Consider the following 16,081-nt stretch of genomic DNA (forward strand, 5'->3'; position numbering starts at 1 on the left):
GTTCTTTCTTCTCACACCGCCCACTATACACAGATTCTCTCGCGCGCATAGAAGCGCGAACGCGAAAGCGTGCGTGCGCGCATGCACTAGAGGTGGGAGTGGATGCTCGTGTAGCTGCTGGAAGCCAGGATGGGATAATCCTGGCTCCGGGCGTTGATGCAGCTGCCGTTGCTGGATACGGAGTGGACTCGGGGCGCAGGGTGGGTCTAGTTCCCGACTGGAGCTGTGTGGACCCCGTGTCGATGTTGTCAAGCGTTCCGAGAAAGACGAGGGCGATGGCCGTGAGAGGAGTTGGTGCAGCTCTTTGAAACGTCCAGGCAAAAGAAATCGACCGTCTTCTCCCATGGAGGACACCGGCATTAATCTGAAGCGCAGAACCGGTGTGGAATAACTTAGGAAAGGAGGGAGAGAGGATACCGGGGCACTCCGTAGAGGATATCAGGGGAATCCTTCATTCATTTTCTTTATGGTTTCTTTAAACTGGGATACAGCTAGAGACGCGAGTGAAGGAACGGATCACTTTTGCCTCGGTGATTAGGAGAAGACTGCCTCCTTGGATCGAGCGGCAGCCGCATCCGACCTACCGTGGGGGGGTGGGGGGAGATCAGGATACTTGGATGGAGAGGGCGCAGTGAAGGCTAGCGGCTTGCCGTGTGTAGGAGGGGACGGAGGGAGACCGGGCAGTTTGAAGGGACGGGGAGCCAGGAGCGGCGGCGGCGGCTCCATGAGCTGCTCCTGCCGGGACAGAGCGCCCAGAGCCCAGCCGGAGCGTCTCCACCGCCGCGGGTAGAACCCCGGGCAACAGGACGGCGGCCAGTTTGGAAGTTTTGATGCATATGATCACAACCACCATGATTTTTATGATTCTTGGTGCTTCAGTTGTAATGGTAAGACACCTTCACCTCCCTCGGCCACGATCTTATTTCCTCACTGGGCTGAGAGCCTCCCGATTTGACAGAAATGCCTCAAAAATGTAGGCCTATCACATTTTCAAGAAACTACAGCAGGCCTATCACTGACACGAGGAAGTAGGTTAGCCTACCTATAATTACCTGCCGTCATAAATAAATAATCTAAGTCCGTTTGAGGCAAGAGTCCCCCCTCTTAGAATCGGGAGGATCTGCCAAGACTATTTTCACTCATGTCTCTGTGGTCTTTATAGCCTGCTGTTATTTATCCTAATAGCACCTAATGAAAAGAATTATTCGCTGTCTGTGGTAATAGCCTAGCCTATTGCTTGACATGTCCCAGCTGACTGGAATGGTTCTTTGCAGGCGATAGCCTGTTTAATGGACATGAACGCACTACTGGATCGCTTTCACAACTACATCTTACCGCATCTACGAGGGGAGGACCGCGTCTGTCATTGCAACTGTGGAAGGTAAATGCCATCATCCAGCACGATATTCGGGTTAAACATGGTGTGCTTCATGGTGTGTGTGCACGCGTGTGTGTTCTCTTCTTTAGTCGTCCATTCTTAATTGCTGAAGAGGCCTCGAAGATTTCCGGCGGTGAAGCCAAACCTGTCGGCGCTCTCACAGGCTACACGACTGTCAGACCCGTTATTATTCGCTCGATCTCACGTTTGATCGCCGTGTGCTGCTTTTTTCTTTTTCTTTTTTTTATACCACCGGTGGCGGTGAGGATTTCTGATTTTGCTCCATACACGAAGGTGTATGTCGGAGCCATAAATAGGTAATGAACTACGAGCGATGTGAGGCCGTTTCAAAAACAATCTGAGCATCAAGTGCGCCGTGCTATTCACACGCAGGCCTACACGGCAAGAATATAACCTGCTGGGGCCAATTATGATCCTAAGTGCCGAAGTGAGGTGGTTATGGCTTAGGAAGTGCTACAGGGCTGAGGGAGCTGGCTGCTCACCAGCCTACCTGTTTGCTGTCACGGTGAGAGCGGGGATTGAAGTGTGGAAAAACAACAGCATGACACTCATTAATGTATTAATTTGGATTTAATGAGCATTATTACGTGTTTTCCATCATCATTAAGCACTTAATATGACACAGGCTAGATATATGGGTGAGCCATGGCACAAGTGGGCCTCTGTGTTGTGTTTTTTTCTTCTTCCTCCTAACTCTCCTCAGTGCCTGAGGGTATGGCAACAATATTAGAGCAGGATTTAAAGTAAGACTCCTATTTTACAAACGGGTGCACACCTATAGTGTCCTCATGTTGGATCCTGATTGGTCTGTGCTCTGCAGACAAGCAGCTAGAAGAACACACAGAGGCTTTAGAGGGAAGAATTTTCACTATTCATATTGGTGCAAGCTGAACAGATGCACACTCAAAGAAAACAGCAGCCCATAGTGTTCATGCTGCAGTGAGGGGGCTGATGTGTTAGCAGTTCATTAGCAGCATTAAGAGGGCAGTTCCACAGTGTGTGTGTGTGTGTTTTCTTAGCCTCTAAATCCAGAAATGGGTCACCATCAATCATAGGCAATTATATTATGCTTGTCCAAGTCAAAGTTTTGAAAGGCGTCTAATACATGTGATGTGATATAGTTTACTCAAGGCCAAAAAAAAAATAAAATAAATTGCATGTTTGGGTACAGCTCTGAGATGAGATGATGCATCACTGATGGGCTTTTTTTCCTGGAATATTTAGACAGGCATGTCATGTTTGCTACTGCTGAGAGGCCAAAGGGATTTCTTTCAGTAAGTAATGCAAAAAGACTAATGATTAAAAAAACCCTTCTCATATAAGTGATCAAATAAACCTCCATGCTAATGAACAGTATGCACAGTAAAACCTCTGCTCCTCCTGCTAGTGCTCAGGTAACCACAGTGTCTTTCACTGACCTGGAAATACTCCTGAATGAGAGCCAGTCATCTGTTTTCACACAAACAGCAGAAACGTGGGATATGTGGATGAATAGAGCAGAGCGTTGACTTCGCCTGCCTGCCCTTCCATCCATGAGGCGTGGAGGTGTCGGGACGCCCACAGTGCTCACCTTATCAGGCTTGAGGACACAGCCAGTGTCATTTTATTTGGCAGTGCTCATGCTCTGTTTTGGATGTGGTTGTAGGATCTATGATGGGCTCAAGCCTGGCCTTAGAACAGCTGTATCCGTGATGGGGAAGATACAGGAGTGGACTGCGTGTGTTACACAAAATTCTTGACCTGATTTTTTTTATATTGGGGGAGGGAAAAAAGGTGCACAAGAAAACTTATGTGCTACAAGAAACTTATAAGTATTTCAGCAAGGTCCTTCTTCAGGGGAAATAAATGAATCTGGATAGACATTTTGGGTTATCATTACACATTGCTTAGCTTTTTTTTTTTTTTTTTTTAGATGTTTCCCTGTTAATGGACTTCAGAGGCTGCTTTGATCCCCCATGTGGTCATACTTCTTTAGCAAGATGCTTCAAGTGCTCATCTGCAAGATCTATTTGTGTTTTAAAGTGCTGTAGAGTTCCTGCAGCGCAGTGTCCAGAGATTATCTGTCAGTCACGCAGCGTGGGTGGAATTTACATTAATGAAGTTCAAATTTGTGCTTGTCTGTAGCTGCTCATGATACAGAGAACAGAGTCATACCTTAACTTTTAACGCACTTTTAACAGTCTTAACTATAGTAATGTCAGAGACAGAGAAATCTAATCAAACAGTTGCAAGCCATTCAGATTTACAGAAGTTAGAAGCTATTTTAAATTGCTGCAGCATGTCTTTAGTCTAGCAGGTCTTCACAAACCTCCTTCGGTCCAATCCTGCTATCAAAGTAATGTCCCAAAGAGCGTGAGTGCATCTGGACTCACTTCCAACAGGTAAATCTCTCAGCTCCCACTGCGTTCCCTCACCGTGTTTGTCAGACAGCTGCCTGTGTTGTTATATTGAAAACGCCTTCATCCCCTCCCAGGAGGCCAGGCAATACCTGTATAGTGAGGCTTTCACATCAAGTGAATCTATTTTACAGTAGCGGGGAGGGCAGTTCTGGACAATGAGGCAATGTGATAGCCATAGCTAGTTACTTGCTACAGTAGTGGATGTACAGAGCTTTATGGATGTTCTTTTATTCTTTATTCAGATCCTACTGTGTGTATCTGTATATATATATATATATATATATATATATATATATATATATATATATATATATATATGTGTACACTCTCTCTCTGTCTCTCTCTATACACATGTATATATACACATATGCACTGGTATCTGTCTATGTATCTCTCTCTCTATTTCTCCATCTACCTCTCTCTATATATATATTTACTTGTAATGCAGCATAAGCTGTCCTCTTCCTCTCTGTGCATTATGGGTGGAACATTTCCATGCGTTCCCCTGTGAGATGTGAACACCTGTTTAGTAGCAATCAGGCACCCTGTGAATTTGTGGTAAAGGTATAAAATTGCCTTCTTTCTTGCTTCTCTTATTTGGAGCAAATTAAAGAGACTTTCTAACAGGAGCTGGTTTGGCTTTAAATTACACTTTTAATTCTAAAGTAAAGTGAAAAAACAAACAAACTGATGTTTACAAGATCACACCAGAGCACCCAGTACAGTTTGCATTATATACATGTCCTATTTGCTCAGGAAGGCATTTATTGAGCTGGTAGAATATGGGAGTAAATGCCTTGCTTAGAGGCACTTCAACTATCGTCACTGAGAGAGGCAGAAACCCTTCTGTGTTCAGTCCTTGAGCTGCTTCTCCAAATTTAAAAATCACAACTCCGCCGTGAATTTTTCTGCCTAAAGTGCAGCCCGGAGATACCCATGGGTTCCCTGAGAAGGCTTCTGGGGTTAACAGCAAAGTGCGGATTTGTGCAATCTTATCATAATTTAGAAATCTCCAGACACCCCCCTAGTTAGAAGGGTTATATAAGATGCAAACATAGAGCATAATTAACTCTTCCATCACTTTGCCCTGTCTGCCCTCGCCCCCAGGCATCATGTCCACTATGTAATCCCATACGATGGGGACCATTCCTTGGTGGACTCTTCAGAGAACTACTTTGTGAGTGACAGTGTGACCAAGCAGGAGATGGACTTAATGCTGGGACTGCTACTGGGCTTCTGCATCAGCTGGTTGCTGCTGTGGTTGGATGGAGTCCTACACTGTGCCGTCAGGGCCTGGAGGGCGAGCCGATACTACGGTAAGATGGACGCTGCCTGCTGTTTATCTGCTGCTTATACGCAAGCTCAGCAATACTTTAACATCATATAAGTTTTTATTCATTTTAGTTGAACATCCTGAGGCACAAATGCTTGAAAGACTGGAAAAAATGTAATATGTAATGAAATAACGTGTATTTTATTGCAGGGTATTAGCAAAAACGCAGAAAGATCTTTTCGTGTAACTATCCGCAATGTATCTGGATCTCTAAGTGCTTGCCAGGTTAACGCAGCAGTTGGTAGAGCTCTGGAAAATGACCTTACCCCCATTGCTTGGCCCACTTTTGGCTCTTCTTGCTGATTTTTTTCTCAGTTTACTGCGACCTCTTGGAAAAAAAATCACAGCGAAACCTTCCAACTGCGATGATTCAGACGTAGGCACATCAGACAAACCAGCTGAGCTGAAGCTAAATTTAAACGGCTGTCCTCTTTTTCTTCTTTTTTTTGGACAGTCCACATATCTCACACCTTATTTCACTAATAATACTTAATTTGTTTGCAGGAAACAGCAGTCATATGCTCATGTAATGGCACTGTCATTAAGTGTAATTTCTATGCTCGGGATGTATTCAGCTCATTACTTGATAGGACAACATAAAATCACTCTTTAATGTTGTCTTTCCCAAACTGCTGACTCACATTAAACTCCCTGCAGGTATGTCATTTTTAAATACATTAGTGCAATCACTTGTGTCTATTGCTGCACGCTGGTATGTTATTCAGCATCGGCCTCTGAGCCCGAATGTTGTGTTAGCATTAAGCCAAACTGAACAGCTGACATCTTCGCTTGGATTAAAGTTCACATATTTAAGCTCAGTTTACCTGAGAAGAATTAAGCCTAGTTCTAGACTTAAACTTACTTATTTTTGCATTGGAAGATGTGTGTCCTTATAGGGCTAGGTTTACATCAAGTGTTTGGATAAACGGCTCACCCAGAAAAGTTCTGTTTAGGGTCTGTGATAAGTTAGAGCTTTAATGATCTCATTGGGGATGCTATAAGAGCAAAATAGCAATGCAAGTAAAACAGAATATTAATGGGATTTTAAATATGTAATATAGATGATGCAACCTCCAATTAAAACCTCCATTCGGTTGAACTTAATTGGGACGACTAGACAAAGTGGCAAATTAACAATTATGATTATGACATTCGTGGCTAGATAACTTCCTTGTTTGAAAGTTCAGCCAAGCATAAGTGTAGACTAATAATAAATAATGAACATGCGTAACACTTTTCCAAAACAAGTAAACAGCGCAAGAGGAAATGAAAAACAAAACTTTGGGGAAAATGTATGGCAGTGCTAAAGATAAAGCTGAGTGTTCAGAGTGGATCTATAGGAAAACCCTAACTTTGCAAGCCTGAGATGCATTGACTTTGTCCTTTAAAAGGTTCCAATCTCAACAGGGATTTTCCAAGCAGCAGTCATGGGGTTAACCAGTCACACCACATCAGTTGTTCAATTTCCAGGTAGGCTCTAAATGGAGATGAGGATTTAGGTAATATGGTAGATTTGATTGATTGGCCTGAGAGCAGTGCTCTGAAACAACTGTAATATGTTGATGTCTCTTCTACAATGACTGCAGATCTAGAGCAACGTGACATTTATGGAGGCTCCAAAAGAGAGAAAAAGAAATCTCAGCTTAATAAACCCCTCTTCTTAAATAAAACTTTATTCCTTCAATAAAACGTTTAATGACAGGCCTGCATTTTTGGTTGTGTTACATGACATCGTTAATAATGCTATGTGGAGATTTGTGCATTGTGAGAAATTTTTCTGTGCTGACATTTTCACTTTGCTTTACAGTTTGGTTGAGTTACATAAAAATGGAATCTCACAGTCATACATCCCAAGTCTAGCTTCTTATTACAGAACAATCAGGGACCGAGGATAGACACGTGAGGAACTCCAGAAAAAGTAAAGACCGTTTTATCTTTTTGTGCATTTTGCACCACATCTATGGTGCTAAAAATATTCAGATAACTGGTTTAAATACTTACAAAGGTGTAAAAGGCAAAGGTGTACTAAAATAACTTTAGTTGTACTGACTTTCCAGAGTTTCTGGTAGTGGAGTAGTATCCACTGACAGCTTTAAAGCGGCTCCAGCATTTAACTCGTTAAAGAATGACAATTAGACACTAAAATTCAAAAGATTTTGATGACAGCTCCATAGCAAATCTGTAAAGGTGCATGATGCATCAACACTTCTTGTTTATGTCCAAAAGTGAAGCCAACTTATCTCAGAAATAAGAGCTGCCATCTTGCACTTGTGAGTGTCTGCGCTGTAGTAACTGGGGACATTGTGCACTTAACACAGGATTTAATGGAAGTTGATGTCAGCAGCACAGAAATATTTTGGCTTCACTTTTAGGAAGCTGTTGTGACCTCCATAGTGGTATTTATTTTCTCATATAACTTTCATTTATTCCAACATGTATTATGTTTACCAATAACAATGAAAAACAGTTCATAAAATCTACATCTGCTATTGGAACATCTTTGTGATCAAGTAGTTGTGTTTTCCCAGCTACACTGACAGAAAACATGAATCTGGGCTCTTAATTATGAGTCTTTCATAGTAGACATATCAGCCAACGCCATCAACAGATCCTCTGTTCTGTTCATCTCTCCCACTTAGCCATGTGAGTGTGATATTAAACCAGCACGTTCAAGATCAGAGCCCAGAAACCAAAGCAGCTGAAGCAAATTCAGCCATCATTATACTTCCATGTTATTTTGGTTGTGACATATTAAAAAATGTCAAAAAAAAAAACAACCTCCACTGAAGGTATTTCCAGTAATATGCTGATTGGACCTCCTCTTCAGCTGAAGGTGGGTGGAGCTGTCCTAGGATTTACGTGAGGTCACCAGACTAAATGAACTACAAAGAATGGCTGCGCTCCATTTGGCTGTGACGCTTATTAAGCAGTTGCAAGGTTGGAAAACCTTTTTAAATGGAGTCCAGGCGTGATATGAGGTGGCCAGTTCAATTTAAATCAATATCAGTCAGTTAAAGCAATCTTTTCAGAGGCAGTACCTTTTTCCACATGAATTCAGACATTCACTCACACACACACACATAGCAACATGAAATATGTGTTTACTGAGATGCTTTTAACACGGACACACAGACTAATCAGTTCACGTTAGCGTGTGTCATTCTGTATCTGTAATAGAGCTGCCGTGTACACCACACACTATACAACACCGTGCACTTGAGAAAGCTAACAAGAGAGGCATTTCAGTGGAAGGTGTAACTGGAGGTTGTAACTTTGTGAGTTGGATTACATGGATACTCTAATAGTCTTTCTAGCAGCAAGTTTTGCCACTTGGAAGCAACATTGAAATGGGCTGTTATTTGGAAAGTTACTTTGAAGCATTGCCTAAATAAGCTTTAATCACAGTGGTCACTAAGACATAAAAACTGCATGTATAGAGTCACTAATCCAATCTGATAAAAATGCTTATAAAGTTTCTGACTTTGCTCCAAATGATGGTTTTAAAGAGCTCTTTCCCCTTTGGAAATGATACTTCTACTACCATCTTTGCTCATCAAGTGCCATATCTCCGGCTCTCCAAGATCTTTGCTTAAAAGTATAATAATGAAGCGCGTGGGAGCATCAGCGCAGTGGATGACAAAAAGGAAAACTGTCACCGCTGATATTACACTGAATGAATGCGGTGGAAGTCCTGGAAGTTAACTGATTAATGAGGGAAATCTGACCAAACCATTTTTTATTTTAAAGCAAACACTGCTGTGGTGTGATCATCAGTGTGATACACAGTGATGAGTGACAAATCAAAGAAAAAGCCTGAATCTGTGAGCCCTACAATGAAGGGATCCAGTGCCTCTGTGATGCTCCGTTGTATCCACTTAGCACGACGGGTCACTGCAAATCAATTCAGAGATATCCCAGATTTTCAACCTTCAAGAAAGCAATCCACAGGGCAGGAGATGTTGCTAAAGGGATTCACAGGTATTAAAGCGAGTCTTTATTGTCGGTTATTCTTTTAATTTGTCACCCATATGTGTAAGAATACACACACAGCAATCACCAAGACTGGTTTAAACCAGGCTTGAAAAACAGAGAGTGAGATGACTTCACTCCCACCATCTGCTGCGCTGTAGAGAATGCTACATTCCCACATACCGTGTGTTTAAATCCAACTGAGTGTGATAGTTGCCTCTTTATTTCCCTCTGTCGGCACGCTCCCTCCCTGAAATATCCGTCTCATTTCTCTCCCCATCTCCTCGTGACAGATGAAGGATGCATGTTACTTTTGCAAAAGAAAGCAAACGCGGCAGATTTAATGAGACAGAGCATGTGCTGTACAGCTCGCCGGCACCGTTAGGCCTATGCGCCTGTGCGGGCTCGAGCAAAGAAATGAAAAAGCTTTCAGTGGTGCCAAAGTTAAACAGCCACTAGACGCACGTGTGAAATCATGACATGACAGCATGAAGTCCCTCACAGCTCACGATCATGGTGGGTTCTCAGCCTTTTCCCACCCCGCCAGGATTGAAGTCATGTTTGGAAACGCTCATGAACATTTAGCAATTCTTTTGCTGCAATTCAGCCGAGTTTGGAGGCACCGAATGTTGAAACATGGAGAAAACTGCACTATCCTGTTGTCTCTATGCTGTAGCGGGTACAGAGAGTTTGGGGCAGGCCCCACGATGAGGAGGTGGCCTGGATCTTCAGTTTTCAGGATAAAGTAGATGATATGTGACCTGGATACTGGGACCGCCATGGAAAAGCTCCCCAGGCGGGATGGGAATCTGTCAAGAGCTGATCAAAGAGTGACAGTGATTTTAAAATGCACTAATATGGGGCTTTAGGATGGAGGTTTTACCATTCGTTTGCAGCTATAATGAACAACGTGCTCGAATAGTAAAACCTTTGATGTTTGCTGGCTGCTGCTGCTTTGCACAGTCATGGAATTGAGAACAATGCTGGTTTTCTGCAGTGCATTAGTACAACAGTGCAAAAATCATCATAAAAAACACCCAGGGAAAGAAGAACATCCATATTCATTAGCAGCACTTATAGAATGGGGAGAATAGTTGGGGCTTTTTTGGCACTTGGAGGGAATACCCCTCATTTCTCTGTATGTGCTGGTGCTAGGTCACACTCGTTTAGCCTCCCCGAGATGAGGAGCGAAGGTGAGGCTGACAGAGCGGGGAGGAGAGTGTGTGTGATGGTGGGGAGCAGGATGGAGATGCTGTCACATCCCCACCCCCACTTCACACACACACACACACACACACACACACACACACACACACACACACACACACACACACACACAAACTCCCCTCCAAAGCTAAAAATAGAACGAGGGGAAGAGCAGCTGGAATAGCAAGTGAGAAACGCGCACACACACATGCGCACACACACATGCGCACAAACACATGCGCGCACACGCACTCACGCATACACAGCGCACTCAGATGCACACTGTTCCCTTTTTTCCTCCTCCTAATTCCTCGTCTAGCTCCTCCCTCTCTCCCCCTCTTCTTCACTTATTGAATCTACTCCTGTCTGTTTCCTTTACAGTGCTTCCTGCTGCAAATACATTTTCCTGTTATTGCTGCCTTGCCGTGAACGCCTAACTCGAAAGGCCAAACGGAAAAAACGCAACAACGATCACACAAATTGAGAAAACGATGACTTAGCACCCCCCCGCTCTAAATTTAAAGCATAACAATTGTATCTCTGCCTCCCTCTTCTCCTGCCATGCCATTATCATTCCTCCGGACTCAATCTCCACCTCCATCCTTTTATTCAAATGAGAGAAACCTGTCTTGGTTGCCCCTTTTCCTTTGGATACCCTTCAGAGCAGTCCTTGTGGACAGCATACCCATTCACAGCTATAAATAACTCTCCCTTTCTCTCCCTCTCCTCCTCACCTCCTCTCATCCACAGAACACTTCCCCCCCCCACCAGCTCTTGCCTAACTTCACCACCACCCCCTCTTTTCTTGCTCATCCTCTAGCAGGGCCATTTGCTATACTGGGTTTGGTGTCTGGGGCTCTCCCCTCCTTCTCTCTCTCTGCTGTCTCTGTGGACCTCGCGCCGCCTCGCCGGCTCCAGTTTATAACCTGACAAGCACAAACGTCTGCCCCGCCACTCCCCTCCTCACATTATGCACCTCGCATTTGCAAAAAAAAATAAAAATGAAAAAAATAAATTCTACTTTGTTTCCAGGCACAGACACAAATTTCACGCCAGGTCGGCCTTTGAGACGCGTATTCTGTACGTGTGATGTGATGGCTGCTAATTGGGTGGAGTCAGATGGATCCGTTGTGTCTTAAATATGTATAATGTCATATGTGAAATCCATTTTGGTGTATGGCAGCGATGCCAGGACACAGTCACCGATGCAACAGTCGAAGCACAAATGTGAACGCTCAAGGGCAATGCCGCGGCGCGCGTGAAGAGTGACGCCATTTACAGTTCACATGCAATATTTCAAACTTTCTTCTTCTTCTTCTTCTTTTTTTAAATTCTCGTCTCGGTTTCTCCGTCGTAAACAGCTCGCTTCTGCTCCACAGAATAAAAAGCTACGTTTGTTGTGAAGACAAAATAAAAATGTAACATCGTTGTGCAAAATTCACAGACATAAACTGACTTTTATTTTATTTTATGTGTAATGAAATGTGATATATATAAATTTCCTTTCTTTTCATTACGCTTATACCAGGCAAAAGAGGAACATTACTCGTCTGATTCTCTTTTTGTTTGTTTGTTTGTTACATTCAGCTCGTCCATCTTTGAGACTGTTACACACAGTAAGTTTACCCGTTTGGCCATCGAAACATTTAGCCCAGAAATTTGTTCATTTCAGAGCAGAAAAGTGACGCGTGAGCCATCACGGTTCTCGTCATCTTATCTCCAAGGATGAAAAATAGAAACTATTAAAGGTCAAATCGACGCGCAAACCTTTGCTTATTTCAAGTCCCCCCCCCCCCCCCCCCCCCCACACACACACATATCTTTACTGAATTAATGCAATTAATGCACAGATGTCTATAAAGAGAACAAACAAGCAAACAAAAAGTCGACTGAGGATCATCTTGATAAATGATTCTCCATTGCAACATGTTTATCGTGCACAACTGCTTTAGAACACGTCTGGAAATCACAAAAATGTACTAACAGATAGATCATCAGATATCACTGACACTGACGTCACATCAATTTTAGCAGCTGGATTGTAGATAATTCAGGAAGAGCCCCAAATACATTGGAAGAGTGAATGTTTCCTCCTGATAAGTAGCCTATTTGTCTTATTTAATTCTTCTAATAAGGAGGGTATTTGTCGGCAGATATTACAGTGCAAACAACACCTCGTGGAGGAGGTTGACTCACACTCATGTAAATATCCTAATAAACAGACACACCAAAGCGTCATCATGCAGGTTGTATTGGCAAATTTCACCAGTATAAACTAATGGCATTTACCACAAAGGGGTTTTTTTTTATTTTTTTTTTAATTTCAGTTGGTTTTGTAAATACAGATTCTTGATTTTTCTTCTTCTTTCTAGTTCATAAAAGTTTAAGAAAGAAAGATCATGACATTAAGGTCAAATAAAAGGAGGTTCATGGGTCTGAGATCAGTCCAGCTTGTGTGTCTGGTTGCTGATATGCCTTGTATACTCTAACTGGATTTAGAACCAGAAAACCAGGCTAAGAAGGATTTTAGGATTTTACACTATTGTGTGTGTTGAGCTCATGAGTGTGTCGTCTAGCTGCTCGGCTTTGGTGTCTTTAAACGCTTGCATTCAGCTTCTTACATCGACACAACTGCATGTGCGAATGACAGTGCAGCTTAATAAACCACATACTCACGTCCCCATACTTTGTGTTAACATCATCGCTGAGGCATTTTCTTTAGTTCCACTGTCTAGCAGCTCAGTCTTTTGGCTATTTTTATATGAAATATTGACATTTTCATGTTTTTGGGTCTTTTAAAAGGCTCAAACTCTGAGTTCCTCCATTACATATAGAAACGACACAGAAAAAAATGTTTTCACATTTAATTTCTCATTCCCATTGAACATTTCCTATTTATGTTTCATATAAGACTTGAATACTCCCCCTCCTCCCCCTCCTCCTCCTCCTCCTACTACTAATAAAAATATTTGTCTTGAAACACTTAAGTGTACAACCTGAAAGTTGAAGAAAGAGGGTTAAATGATTTTTTAAACTGAATCTAGGGCAAAATTCATACAATACTACTACCACTACTACTACTACTAATAATAATAATACTAATAATAATAATTATTATTATTTTATTTATAGGCGCCTTTAAGACCCTCAAGGTCACCTTACAATAGCACAGAACAGTAGCAACAATACAATATAATAAAACATGGAAAAATACAATTTAAACATAAGGTAAACAAGAAAGAGAGGGGGAAAAACAAGCATGAAAGTATAAAAGCTGAGCAGGGTAAAAATGGACTAAGATGTATAATGACGTGTATGCAGTTCTGAATAGATGGATTTTGAAACGTGATTTAAAAGTAGAGAGAGAGAGTTTGTAGTCCGGAGATCTGGTGGAATACTAACATGTTACATATAGGAATTCGGGGATCTATGTGTTGCTATAGTTTTATCTCGATTAGTGGTTCAGCTAAAAGTACTTTGAATGAACTTTGTTAGTATCCTACTGTACTATAATCAATGACTGGCAACTGATGCAGAACCTCGGTGTAATTTCATTAAAAGTACTGCCCTAATTCTGACTTGAAAGCGTCACACAGTTGGTGCACATTTGTTGCCTGTACTTCCATGATGTGACTCTCCCGTTTTACCGCATCCCAGGTGCTTCATTGGATTAAGATGTGGAGGCTGTTTGAGTGCAGTGACCTCATTGTCGTGTTTAAGAAACCAGTATGCAATGATTCGAGCTTCATGAAATGGCATTATTTGTGACATGGCATTATTTTGGTGGAAAGCAGCCATCAGAAGATGGGTACACTGTTCAAAAAGGGAGAAACTTTGTCATTACACCACCAGCAGTGTCAAGGCAGGATGGATCCATGCTTTGATTTTGTTCACACCAAATTGTGACCCTACCATTAAATTTGTCGCAACAGACATCAAGACTCATCTAACCAGACGACGTTTGGTGAGGCTATGGTAATTGTAGCTGACAGGTGTGGTCTTCTGCTGTTGCAGCTGGTTTGCTTCAAAATTTTATATATGTTGTGCATTCAGGGTGCATGCATGGCTACACGTGGTTATTTGAGCTACTTAAGTTTTGCTACCAGTTCAGAGTAGTCTGCCTATTCTCCTCTAACACCAAGACATTTTTGAGAGCTACTCACTGGATATTTTCCCCTTTTCAGACCATTGTCTGTAAACCTTAGAGATGGTTGTGCAGGAAAGTCTCAATAGATCAGCAGTTTGTGAAATACTCAGACCAGTCTGTCGGGTACCAACCACCGTACCCTGTTCAGAATGACTTAAATCACCTTTCTTCCCCATTCTGATGCTCAGTTTGAACTTCAGCAAGGTGTCTTGACCGTGGCTAAATGCATTGACTAGCTGCCATGTGATTGGCTGATTAGATATTAACAATTCTCAACAATCAGATGAAGAAAGGGATAAGGTTATTAACGACCCACAACATTTTTGCTTTTTTTGTATTTTCAGCTTGATGTATGAGCAGGTAAATCGGCCCGTGTGATTCCATATCCTCTGCACTTTTGCAAACAAATTAAATTATGACTTCCAATAAAAAATAAATGACTTACTCAGTCACACGTAACTTCTTTTCATCTTTCTTCTTCAGATACTCCATCCTGGTCATGGCTGCCCCAGTTCTGCAACCTTCGAGACCTCCGTCGCCGAGCCCAGCTCAGACAGCTGGAAGACTCCAGTGGCAACATGGTCCACATCAAGCAGAAGCTCTACCACAACGGCCACCCAAGTCCCCGCCACCTCTGACTTTAAAACAAAACAAAAAAAAGAATAAACTAAACAAAAATAATATAGACGACCCCTGCCCCTCCCCTTGTACCCCTCTTCTCCTCCCTTCTAAAACACCTGTGACCCTTCCCAGCTGCCCCAAGGCCAACTGTTGCCTAAGAGACCCTGAAAACTACCCTCCCACTATTCATAACATGGCCCCCCAAAACCCCAATGACAGGACTTTCTTTTGACTAAAACCAGTCCCTGTCAGCACCTAAAAAAATTAATTTATCAATTAATTAATTACAAAAAAAATCCCAAAATGGAGCAAGATGACGATTATTTGTTGCCACTAAAATCTTGTCTTACGTCCATGTCCACCATTGTGGGAGGAAGAAGAAAAAAAAACATTTTTAAGGGTGTTTTTTTCTGTATAGAGACATTTTCTGTGTTCATTGTTAAACTTGGCATGCTCTTTTAGAACAGGGTAAGATGTGGGTAGTGTATGGAACGGGGCGGCAAGACAGGTGTCATTATATATACATATACACATATATATATATATATATATATATATATATATATATATATATATATATATATATATATATATATATATATATGTATAATTTTTTTTTCTCTATTGGGTGGGACCAGGATTTTGTTGGCACAGGGTAGGGTGAGTGAGGCTGGCGGGTGGGTGGGTTTTTGTGACGGTTAGAATGCTGCTTCTGTAAATAGTTATAAAAACAGGCAAGTGGGATCTGACAGTGTTTAAAAAGGGGGGTGGGAGGTGGGAGAGGGGTGTTGGGGGGTTCTGTGTGAGTCTTTCATCAGTAGAAAAATTAATGATGGGACTGTGGGTAAAGTTTGTAGGAATGGGAAAAGCAACACGAGTCTGTTTGGAAAACTGGATGTGAAACCATGTGATTTCTGCTAAAAACACACACACACACACACACACACACACACACACACACACACACACACACACTCACACACACACACATTAATTAGCTTTGTTAC

General features: G+C 42.2%; 1 protein-coding gene across 1 annotated transcript; it reads left to right on the forward strand.

Annotated features, from left to right (window-relative positions):
- The first annotated feature begins 34 nt into the window (after window positions 1–34).
- tmem240a (transmembrane protein 240a) lies at window positions 35–15,593 on the forward strand. The gene is made up of 4 exons (XM_082519842.1): window positions 35–887; window positions 1,275–1,381; window positions 4,906–5,114; window positions 14,937–15,593. The coding sequence occupies exons 1-4, from the start codon at window positions 831–833 to the stop codon at window positions 15,089–15,091; spliced, it is 528 nt and encodes a 175-aa protein (XP_082375968.1). The 5' UTR covers window positions 35–830; the 3' UTR covers window positions 15,092–15,593.
- Window positions 15,594–16,081: the final 488 nt, after the last annotated feature.

The sequence above is a fragment of the Aulonocara stuartgranti genome (assembly GCF_965226115.1).
Source record: "Aulonocara stuartgranti genome assembly, chromosome: 20".
Lineage (NCBI taxonomy): Eukaryota > Metazoa > Chordata > Actinopteri > Cichliformes > Cichlidae > Aulonocara > Aulonocara stuartgranti.

Coding starts and splice junctions, on each gene's coding strand:
- tmem240a (XM_082519842.1), top strand. CDS start 831: ATGCATATGATCACAACCACCATGATTTTTATGATTCTTGGTGCTTCA. Junction 888..1,274: donor TTGGTGCTTCAGTTGTAATG/GTAAGACACCTT, acceptor GGTTCTTTGCAG/GCGATAGCCTGTTTAATGGA. Junction 1,382..4,905: donor TGTCATTGCAACTGTGGAAG/GTAAATGCCATC, acceptor CCTCGCCCCCAG/GCATCATGTCCACTATGTAA.